Here is a 12,525-nt window from a genome sequence, read left to right as displayed (position 1 = left end):
TTTGAGTCTCACAAGGGATAATTGGCTAAGCTTAAAATGTCTCACAAGGGCAGTTAGCTTAGTACTAATCTATGAATCTATAATGATTTATCAGACTGGTGATGTAAGATAAGAAAGCCTGGTAATCATGAGAACTGGAGAAGCCACGCAGTGAGTTTGAGATACCGGAGATTCGGATGAACCATTCCTTCTGAGTGAGATAGTAGATTTGGAGCAGGGTCCAGAATCCAAGGTTTCCGAAGTAGATGAGACCAAAGGAAGGGAAATCACACCTGTTGAGGTCAAAATGGGGCAATGAGGATTATTACATTCTTCGACCTCTTGGCTTTCTATAGAAGCTGAGATATCAGAGGAGTCGGAGGAAAGACAGAAGACCGGGGGGGCCAATCATGGAGAAGAGTGTCTCTGGGTGACTCCCCCGGAGAGGGGATTAGGGCAAAGTAGCTGCTGCACTTCTTGTTCAGGGGGGACGCAAACAGGTTGCAGCAAGGTTGGCCCCAGTGCTAGAATTTTTTTTCCACCACTGACAGACCGAGAGACCACTCATGAGACATCAGGATAGATCTGCTCAGTTTGTCCGCTATCAAGTTGGAGCTCCCCAAATGTGTGTTGCTGTTAGAAAGTGGTTGGAAGAAATTGTCCACTGCTAAACTCTGAAGGATTCTTGACAAAGCAGATAAGATTCTGTTCCCCTTGTTTGTTGATGTACCAGACTACCAACATGCTGTCCGTCTGAATTGCCACTGTTCCCAAGGGGAGGGCATGTTGAAATGCTTGCAACACTAACAGCACTGCCCTCATCTCTAGAACACTGATGTGCAAACTGGCCACCTTGTACCTTGGACTATCCTTCCACGATAATACCCATCCCAATCTGGAAAGCATCTGTGGTCACTACGGCTTGGGGTTGTGGAAAGAGAAATGAACGACCTGAAAGGATCTCATTGGACTGAATCCATCACAACAGGTCTTGTATGCAATGACTGGTGATCAGGATGTGGTGGGACACAGGTTGATTTGTTAATAACCGTTGAGAGGCTAGAAGCCACAGAAGAATCCACATGTGATACCAGGATAAGGGAACCAAGGTAATAGAGGCTGCCATGGACCCTAGAGCTTGCAGAATGAGCTTCACTGAAACACTTCAGCTCTGGATAATGTGATTTACATGTGTTCTGATTTTCTGGAGTCTTTCTAATGAGAGGGAAGCTACTCCTGTTATTGTGCTCAATCTGGCTTCGATAAATTCCAATTGTTAAATGGGTTCTAGATGTGACTTTTCGTAATTTACTGTAAAGCCTAAGGTAGGACAAAGATGAAGGGTGTAATCTTTTGTCCTTATGAGTTGATGCCTGGTGGTAGCAGTGAGGAGCCAGTCGTTGAGATAAGGAAAAACTCGATACCCTAGCAGTCTGAAATGAGTTGCTACTACTGTCATGCATTTGGTAAACACCCTGGGGGCTGTGGTGAGACAGAAGGGCAATGCTCTAAGCTAATAATGACTGTCTCCCAGATGGAAGCACAGGAACCTTCTGGAGCGTTTGTCCATTTTTATGTGGTAATACGCATCCTGAAAGTCTATTGAGCACATCTAATCGTCTTTTTCCAAGAACGGAACTACTGACTGAACAGACACCATCCAGAACTTTGTTGAACCAAATTGTTAAACTTGCTGAGATCCAAGATGGGTCTCCAGTCCCCTGTCTTTTTGGGCACTAAAAAGAATCTTGAGTAAAATCCGGATCCTTTCTGGTCTGGGGGGACTTCTTGGACGACTCTTCTGTCAAGTAGTTTTTCGATTTCTGAAATGGCTGCCTCTCTGTGATTGGTGGAACAGCTGGGAGTCTTTTTAGTATTTTCGGATTAGTTATAAGAGAAATGATATAACCCCTGGAAATGATCTCCTGCACCCATTTGTCTGAAGTCATTTGTAGCCAGGCAGACTGGTCCAGGGATAAGCCCCCCCCGACTACCTCCAGAGGAAAGGAATTGGGCCTCCGTTCATGAGCGCTGGTACAAGTTACCAGAGAAGGAATCCCTGGACACCTGGTCGCCGTTACCTGTCGCTCTGCCCCAGGAGAAGTCTATGCCGTGTGGGTCCTGGAAAGGCCCCTGGGACTTTTTGAACCATAACCACCCACTCTCTGGTTCCTAGAGTAGGGCCGTTGAGGAGTGGAGAAGTGTACGCCCATGGCAGAAAGAGTCTTCTTATCTTTCTCACATCTGTCTAGTGTGTCCTTCACTTTAGGTCTGAACAGGGATGATCTGTCAAACAAAGCAGTGACGAACGAAGATTTAAATGGCTCTGCAAAGTCACACAAGCGCATCCAGGGATGTCTCCTGATGGCTAAGTCTGAACCTGCTGCACTTGTCATCCCTTTAGCTGCATGAGCGATAAGCCTCATGGACGAGTTGGATATCGATGTAAGGGTGACGAGCTGACAGACAACTTTATCTGGAACCCCTTCAGCTAGTGCTCCTGCGAGAGTATCTGAAAGTTCTTTGATTAGAATTCAAAGACCTGAGAGGAAGGGTCAATGAAGCGGAAATGTGCTTCCCAAATCTTTCCATCGTCTTAGACTCACTGTTAGGAGGATGGATAGTAGGACTCTCTTCCACAAGTTCCTTCTTTGTGGCTGCTGCTATCACCATGGCATCAGCTGGGATACCCTTGGGCCAATGCTGTTCATCCTTATGAGCAGATAAAATTCTGTCAAGTCTCTTGGGGAGCAGTTCAATGGAATCTGGAATCTTCCAGGCTTGCTGAGTGATAAATTTAATAAGGTCGTCAGCGGATGGAGAGATCCAAGAAGTAGAGGGCTGGGCATGAAAAATCTCCAGGTAAACCGATTCCTTTGAGGAAGGCTGAAGGGAGGTCCAGCTACCTCTCTGTTTTAAGATTTCAAGGATGTCTCGGAAGGAATCATCATCAGGGGATGACTTAGGGGAACTTTCCCTTTCATCGAAATCAGTGTCCTCAGTGAAAGACTCTTCAGGGGAGTCTAAGTACTTCCTCTTGCACTTTTTCTTTGAAGGTACTTCCTCGGTGGGATGGTCCAGGGAAGTATCCTCAGAAGAAACCACCAAAGTGGTCATTCATGAGGCTTTGGTGACCTTGTCCCAGGGATGAGACTGGAGGGAGCTCCAGTTGAGGGGATAGGGATGATGTTTGGCCAGACAGGGGTGGCAAGGACTGCGTGTCCACAATGGACAAGGTCTTCTCCATGATCCAGAAAGGTGCCCCCCCACAGAGGGACGGGAGTCTGGAGCTAAAATCGACTCCTTCAGAACCTTGGTTCCACCCTGCACTGAGGCCGCCTCAAAAGCAGAAGCCTGGGTCGAACTTACACATGCTAAGGCAGAGAGGCATGGACAGCTCTGAAATAATTAACGCAGAGCCCTGCCCCTCGAAACTAGCAATGAAGCCTCGACCCCGGAGGTCTCCGGTTCCGATAAACTGGAAGAACTCAAGGCGATCCTCAGTTCCAGAGAAGAAGTTCTAGTTGGTGCAGAGGCAGTTGGAGCCAGGAGGGTCAGTGCCAGAGGCTCCAAAGGCTCAATAGGAGTTGGAGGAGGAAACTGTGTCGATGCTGATGAAGAAGTGGTTTGGTGCCAAGTTGGCTTGGAACCGAAGGCAGATGCAATCCCCTCGCCGTCAAGAATTGCTCGACCAGTCTCATAATGTCTAGTCCCGAAAGACAGTTAGTGGATCGAACAGACGAAACAGATGGAAATCTGGGAGGCCTCGGTTCCAAGAATGGACTGGGTGGCTTATCAGCAAATCAGCAAAGGGATCCACCGAGGCTGAGTAAGAGGTCTTTGGTAAGGTTTGAAATGAAAACTGCTTTGGTACCAATACCGTTTCAGATATCTGTACTGAGGTTTTAAATGTAGTGGAATCATCTGTGCCTGTCGGTGCAGGAGAAACTGTTGATACCGAAGGCTGTTTTGTCAGTTTTGTTGGCGGTTCCGAGGAGCTGCTTGGAGCCGACTGTTGTCTCTTTTTGGATTTGGAAGAGGAGGAGGACGATGAGGATGAACTGGCTTTAGTTCTGGAAGCAGAAATTGCTTTCTCAAATTCTCCTTTCAGAAGAACTTTCAATATTAATTTGTTTTTACGCTCAGTTAAAGTCCTGGGGAGAATCTGTGGTAAATTGCACAGTCTTCCTGGAGGTGGACTGCACCAAGACAGTACACTCAAAAAACATAAAAACATGCCCATCTGAAATGGGCATTTTTCGATCACATTTTCGGCACCTCTTAAAACCTGACCTGAGGTGCCCTTCGAAACTTTATCAGCCATGTTAGGTAATAAGGGGCCTAGCACTCAAGTGGTGCACACACACCACACACAGACACAGAGAAAGAAGAGGAAGGAACTTTTTTTTTTTAGAAGAAGGGACAGAATGGAAAATTATCAACTCTGGTAATTAAGAAAATACAGATGAATGGTAACTAAAGAGGGAAAGAAAAGTACCAACAATGGTACTTGACGGGACTACCAAACAATAGAAAGAAAACGAAAAGGGAAAGGGAACTCACTCACACACAAAACGGTAGATAGAGGAGAGGTTAGTAAATAGAAGTAGAGATAGATAGAAAAATAGACTAAGAAAGGAGATTAATAGAGAGAAAAAAATTAAAAAATATAGCCCAAGCTTGAGAGATAGGATCAGACGTGTCTGACACTACAAAGGCGGCAAACGAGATCTAAGGTAATTTACAGAGGAGCATCACGGGTAGTGTAGTGCCTAGCTTGAGAGTTTGGAGGTGCGAGCTGAAATAAATGGCCAAGTTGATTCGAGGTTCTTAACCGAGCCCACAGTCAAAGATTATGTGAAAACTGACAGCATTAGATTTGCTGTTGAGATAAAGGACTGTCCTGACAAATGCATATCAAATGAAAAATTAGACATACCACTGAAAAGTTACATCTTCTGTTCACTGTTCATTTTGTAAAGACACTATGATAACAGGTGGTCAAAACAAACCTATGTACAGAGAAGAGAAACAGCGAAAGACAAACACTCTTTATACAAACTGTGCAACCTCTTTAAAAGACGTATTTATGCAACAGACTTCACTACAGTTAAATAAGCTCAATAAAGTTGATATTTTCACATGCACTATTAAACAACATCCCAGGAAATTAATCACTCAAACTTAAAAAAAAAAATGCATTTATGCAAATAAAAGAAACATTTTGAGATAAGAATAAGAAACAAAGACAAAACTAAAGTTATGCACTGCTACAGAGAAACAAGATCTTGAAAGTTTAATACCCAGTACAAATTCACTTTTTTCATAAAGACAGTTTTGGAAAAAGACCATCTTAATTTTGTGTGGATTTTTTAAAATTCGTATACAATGACTATAACATTTCAAAGTGTATGTATGTCACACCCTAATGGGAAAAAAAGCATTCAGATATAGCATGTATCAGTCAGCTGGTTCAATTTAGTATCAAGTAATTTCAATTCATTTACACTTTAGTTTCCAGTGCCTAATAGAACATTTTCTAAGTGAAGATACTGTACAGAACATGTCACTAGTGTTTGCCATTCCAGCTATGCCATCATAAAACCTCAATGGGAGTACTGGAGACTCAAGGTAAAATAAAAGCTGGCACAGCAAAACTTGTATTACATGATGCATATCCTTCAACAGACAAAGCTGCATTTACTTATTTATTTGATTGTTTGCTTATTTATTAACTAAGTGAGCTGGCCATAAAATACTTTCCCCTAAATTTATATTGGAAACCTCTGCTAAGTACTCTGGCCAACTCAATGATCAGACTAAGTATGATACTGCACATTATGTGTTACCCACCCTCCCTGTAATTAACAGTACTCCCACTCAGTATGACAACAAGCTTGTACATGATGTGGATAGCCTTGCACTCAAACAGATGTACATGAAAGACATAGCCTGTATTTAACCTAAGTTGCCTATTTTCTCTGCCTTGTACTGCTGTATGTTAATGGTCATGAAAGGGTCTGTCCCTTGCCCAAAGCAGACCCCTTTCCACCTCACTCACTTGTAATAAGTTGGGTCAATGCTTCGGCCTCTACCATTTTCCTTTCTTTAAATGTTATATTCCCAGAAGCAGTTTTAACACATTAAAACCACTCTGATATAAACTCCTGTTCCTCCTCTCTCTTTTACTGCAATGTCTCTTACAGAGTTGCAGATAGGTAACCCCTCTTCTTCCCTGCTGTCATGACAAAATACTAATGCATTCAACCCACCTATGTCTTGGTGTAATTTGCAAGTGCTAATGTCTGGGATAACCCCAACATCATATGTTGAACACACAGTTTAGATAAATAATAAGGTCCAAGTCTAGGAATGCTCTTGCTCTCAGTCTTAAGGATTAAACTGGAAAGCTGCTACTGCTTAAGGAAAGACACAGAACGGGTGCATGATGTCAAAACATCCAATGAATCAAAAAAAAAACAACTCAAGCCCAACAATCACAAAAATGAAATTAAAAACAGAAAAAGCCATGAAGGCTCACACTGCCACATGGCCCTGAACGCCCAAGTGTATCAACTTTGGAGGCTACCACAGGTGAAAGAAAGTAAATGTTCAACCCCTGAAAACCTATATTATAAAACTGCAATTTCTTCATCACAGACAGCATTTTTCAACATTGTGGGTGTGACACCTGTACCTCCTACACACATTTTCATCCAGTACATATACTACCTCTCCTTTCCCAGAGTCCAGGTGCATGTATAACAGGCCCTCAACCCATCCCTGACACAACTGCATTTTCAATTAACTGCCTGTCTCTCAGGTACGACCCCCACGCTATCCATTACCTTGGGTGCATTTACTAAACTGCTTGCGTCTATGGTTTACCCATCCCTATTACTCAAGACCCCTGTGAATGTTCAATTAAGTAATTATGTCAAGGGCAGATCTAACTCCTCTTTCTCATAATCACCAATACATTTTTATCAAGGGTAGACACCCCATCCCAGCTTCTAAATATATGTTCAATAAACTGCTTGCAACCAAGTAAGCACTCCCCCAACGCTGTCCTAATGTCATTTTTAAATGTTTATGCATACTACTTCCTAAATCCAGGCTTTCCACAGACTTAATGCCTTGCTCTTTTAGGACTACTCTGAATCATTCTGTTCATATTACTGATTTCAATATGAATATAAATATGATTACAGCATTCTGCAGGATCTCAGATGCACAGTAAATGTAGCAAACTCAAGTAAAAAGCAGTAGAAGAATGGTAAAATGGAGCAGCATTGAAAAGGTAAAACAAAAGAAGCACAGAGGTGCACCACTCCACTCCACCTTGTGTATGTATTTATTTATTTAGGGAGAAAGATTATTTGAATTTGATAGCATGTCTATAAGTGAATACATTTTTATGAAGACAATATGGAAAATGCACACCTTTGAATGTTTATTTTTGGAATACACACACACGTATACACACACACACACACACAAAGCCTAAAGCATCACTCTTGACAAACTGCAGAAACCAACATAATTTACACAGGAAAGGGGACTGCACTGCTTTGAAGAAATAGCAGTTAAGCTATGTGCTACAATATTATGGTGTACTGCTAGCCCTAATGCTATGCCATTTTTTCAGACTTCACAGTAATCACAATACAGCATAGAGTAATCGTCTCCAGAATTCTGCTATGACATCTTTTTGGTGCAGTGAAGCCTAAGTATCTTACTTCTCAGTGTACTATGCAAAATTTATCAAGGTGTTTGCTTTATGATATGGATACACCCATCCCACTAGAGATTGCACAGAACAGCAAGGCACAAATGACTTACTCATTATGACTGTACCAGGATTACACGGCTGTGAATCCCATCTGACAAGTAAATAATATAGAAATGACTGAATGTCTTTGGCTAACAAATTTTGATATCACTCAAAAACACACACACACATTGAGGAGCATGCAATTCACACGCAGGTATAGCAGCAGAAGTGCTGATTGAGATTTGCAGGGGCTGTGCCAAGGTAATGACAGAAGGCATCAATGTTTGACAGTAGAAGAAATCAATAATATAATGAGCAGCACTGATGCAAAAAATGGTAGGATTGTTTCTGTGAAAATACATAAAAGTAAGTCACTAGCTTCCCACATGCTAGCTAAGGGACAAACAGGAAAATGCACATACAAGCCACTTTTTTGAAAACATGCAACAATCCTGGGACAACATATGGCATAAAATATGTGGTTAACACTCTAATTATTAATTAAAAAACAGCACTTAGCCTTTAATTATAAACGTAGATGTTAAACTGTTATACATTCTTAAAAAGCAGAAGGCATAGAGGCACAATTTTGAATTAGCTCCTTTGTATTCTATTAGAATTAATAAACATTATTCATCAATATTTACACTTGGATCAATACCATCTTTGGATATAAAGTAAACAGACATCTGTAGGGTATACCCAGTGGTCTCAATAATTCTTTAAAAGAAACACTTTGTATGTATTCAACTGCAGTTATAAGTGGATCAGAGACTAAATTGTCAGCAGGTGTTAGTGTGTGCATGCAGTATGGAAGAACAACTGCATCAGGGCTAGCCACCTGAAGGTTTAAATATTGGTTCTAGGTTACTTAGTCACAGTTGATGTGACACCCCAATCTAATGTACAAAATGGGAAAAGTGTGTGTGTGGGGGGGTGATGCGATATAGATCCCAACTAATACAACTCATGCTCATTTCTACATCTATTAAATCAAATATACACACTTGAGGAAGTGCAATTTATGACACTAAGGGTATTTTGTGTGTGTGTGTGTGAATTCAGGCACTAACACATGCAGGCTACAGTTGCATGCAGAAGCAAATCAATGTCAGCCACGCCTTTCTATCTCTACAATGCTTTTCCTTGCAGTTGCAGTCCAAGGGAACAGGATACAAAAAAAAAAAGTATTACTTCTTCCTATTGTGTCAGTATGCAAATCACAGGCAACTGTACAAATGACAGGGTGTGCCCTGGAACTGTGCAACTATACTACAGGTAACTGTTCACAGATGAAAGAATGTGCCCTGATACTGTGCAACAAGTAAGAAAGTGACACATAGCACCAATCACAACAGTTATGTGCTACAGATGGCCCTAATTTCCTCTTCTAGACCCTACAGTACACAGTATGTCAAAATGCTGCCTATTACACTAGAATGTACTGTCACTACACTTGCCCTATCATACTGTCCTGCTCTAACGCCCATGAATGCCCCTTTGCTTACTGTACCCACAAGAAACCAGCCAGTTACAGTACTGATAATCACATCCCTGTTAAGTATCACTGATCACTCATTATCAAGGCTGGCCTGGTTTTGCTGCCCACACATTGTTGGGATGTCAACTTGTATCCAAACAAGAATACAGGCTGGGAACAGTTATCAAGGGTAGACGCCATTTAAGTATAGAACTAATGACCTTACACCATGCAAAAGCCAGAACCTCTGTGTCAAGAATAAACATGTTGGCTCTTTACTACTACCTCTCCTTTGATCTCTGTTCTGCACTGTACAACCACCTTGGCTGTGGGGATGCAACCCTCTCTAATGCCTCTATCCTTCTACCTAAGTTCAAAACAGTCCATTGCTGAAATGCTTTCCAACAACCAACTTGAACAGGACCATCTGCCTAATTTCCATATGAATGCAGCACTACCTTTATACCAAGTCTGAAGTCATGACACCACATAGGTGTTTCTTCTGCCCCCTGGGCTGCATGGCTTTATGACTGTATATGTGTATGTGTATATTTATATATATATATATATATATATATATATATATATATATATATATACATACATACATAAAGCTATACATATATATATATATATATTTTATATATATATATGTATATATACACACACACACATACACACATACATATATATATATATATATATATATATATATATATACACACATATATATATATATATATATAGAGAGAGACACACACACACACACACATATATATATATTCAGGTACATGTACTTGCACTGGAATCCAGTGTGTGTGTGTGTGTGTGTGTGTGTGTGTGTGTGTGTGGTAGGATCCTTGAAAAAAACACCTTCTGTAGGTTCATTCCAAGTATCAACTTCTTTTTTTCCAACAACTGTCCATAAGCAAGCTGTCCACATGTATGAGTGTGGCTGGCAGACCGACATGAATATATTACCTACTGAGTGCCTGTCAGCCACTCTGGAGTGCAAATCCAATAGCTCCTCATACTGCATGAGAAAATGGCACCCGCATTTCCTCGTTCCCTACCCAGCCCTCCTCTGTCTGTTGTGTTGTGCCACTCTGTATGGTCTCAAAGCCAGACAGCGAACACTATGGTGCAAAGAAGAGCTGAAACACAACATACATCACCTATCAGGAACAGTATGGTTCCACAAAGCAAACAACTAACAATGAATAAAAAATATGATGTTTTTAAAGTTAAACATAAGAAAGAATTATACAAAAGGCAATATCCAGCTACTTTTAAACTCTCCTGTTTGTTCTGAGCAGAGTACCATTTCTTTAAGCACAATGAACAATGAATCAGCTGCATGATACATGGCATTACAAGAAGCCTTTTTTTCTTCCTTTTACAAAGTATTCTACATGACAAACAAAATCAGAAACAATATAGCAAGTGACACACTCTGCAACACAGAAAAATTAATAAGTAACAACTAGCACAATAAAAGTTGTTAATGTAATAAATACCTTTTATGTTACTAAACTGAAATCCATAATAATTATAAAAACTTTTAATTATATTTTATACATATAAGTAATTAGTAGAAAGAGGCCTGACTGGGGATGTACAAGTGCTGTCCAATGTGGCTACCATTAGCCAAAGACAATGCTGGTGCTAAAGAGTATGTTGGATAAGAGTATGGTCTTGATGTGCACTGTAGTAAGCTGGAAGCAGTAGAAGAAAGTGCCGCTCCAACAGAAGGCAGGCTATTTGCTGAATTGCTGTGACGAAAACTGTAGTCTGCAAGATAAAAAAAAAATGCTAAAAAAAAGGTCTGAAGACTTCTAAGTTCCAGGCAATGAAGAAACCTGTCATTATGATTCCCTTTCTCAATGACATGCAAATGCTTTCAGAACTGTACTTTTGCTTTTCAAATTTTCATTTTCAAATAAACCTAAATTTATACTTTAACATGCTACAACCAAATAAGGAATTGAATTTTAACATCTACATAAATGTCAAATAAATTACCTGTATATATCATTGCTTTGTAAACACTTGACACTGAAATGCTTGCAAATACATGCCACACACACACACACACATGCACTCATGTATGTACGCGGGCGCGCGTGTGTGATTGGGTCTATGTTGTAAGATCAAAGTGCCGTAATATCAAATGGTAGTACACTGAAGCACAGCACATCGATCCAACTGTGAGTTAGATAGCCAGTAACACAAACAACAGTGTATTTGCAAGCGGGCAAGCCCCCTCCCTTGCATATTATATATACCAACTCTGAAACAACGCAACATTGGGGAAAGGGGCAAACACCCAATCCCAAGAAATACTAGCTTCTTGATGCTAAGCCATTTTGATGTATTGCCATTGGATATTATGGCAATCTGATCTTATGGCAGGGACTTACAAATATCTATCTATCAATATATGTATATGTATATATATATATATATATATATATATATATATATATATATATATATATATATATATATATATATATATATATATATATATATATATATATATATATATATATATATATCACCCTTCTGAAATGCTGGTACTCGAAATGCAAAGTGCAAATAAGCTGGAAAAAAGAAGATTGAAAACAGAGGAGAAGAGCAAATCTAAAAAAAAAATGCCCTTCTCTTTAAAATAAGAAGTTATGTACCTACCATAACGTTCCATGTTAGCTGTCTTCTCTCGCCTTCTTTCTTGCTGGATGGGTTCGGAGCCGATCCTCGGCTCCGACTCGGCACTTGCTAAGCTCGAGAGCTAATTTTACCAGCTCGAGGCAACCCTATATCCCATGATGCAAGGCGTGACTACCCAGATCTCGTTTGGTAGCTATAGAAATATGCCCATTATCTTCTTCCAACAGAAGGAGAAGAAAGTAACCAAATGTGTAAACACAACACAGGGGAACTAGTAAAACTAGTGACCACTCACAACTAGGTACATAGGAAGAATAAACACGTCCCCAGAGAAGAGTACAACTTCAAGGTCTGTCCAGGCTAGGGGAAAGGAGGGAGGGGCGCAAGGAAGGAAGCGAGAGAAGACAACTAACATGGAACGTTATGGTAGGTACATAACTTCTTAATGTTAAGTTGTCAAACTCGCCTTCATTCTTGCTGGATGGGACAGCGTCCCTAGCACCTCTATCCTGGGTGGCTCAATGGAACAGACTCTTGAGAACTGTGGAACCAAACCTAGCTCTGTCTCTGGAGGCCAAGTCCAATTTGTAATGTGAGACAAAGGTATGAGGCGTGGCCCAAG

At 40.8% G+C, this 12,525-nt stretch overlaps 1 protein-coding gene across 1 annotated transcript in view; it reads right to left on the bottom strand.

Moving 5' to 3' along the window:
• Positions 1–9,993: 9,993 nt before the first annotated feature.
• The window catches only part of RBM46 (RNA binding motif protein 46), a 768,536-nt gene continuing 766,004 nt past the window's right edge, over positions 9,994–12,525 (bottom strand). The window contains exon 4 of the mRNA XM_044063499.1: positions 9,994–11,024. Coding sequence (XP_043919434.1) covers positions 10,822–11,024 — 203 coding nt within the window. The 3' untranslated portion in view covers positions 9,994–10,821. The remainder of the gene's footprint in view (positions 11,025–12,525) is intronic.

The sequence above is a fragment of the Protopterus annectens genome, chromosome 2.part1 (assembly GCF_019279795.1).
Source record: "Protopterus annectens isolate FY-2018-M chromosome 2.part1, PAN1.0, whole genome shotgun sequence".
Taxonomy (NCBI): domain Eukaryota; kingdom Metazoa; phylum Chordata; order Ceratodontiformes; family Protopteridae; genus Protopterus; species Protopterus annectens.
This window is presented reverse-complemented; position numbering and strand designations above follow the sequence as displayed.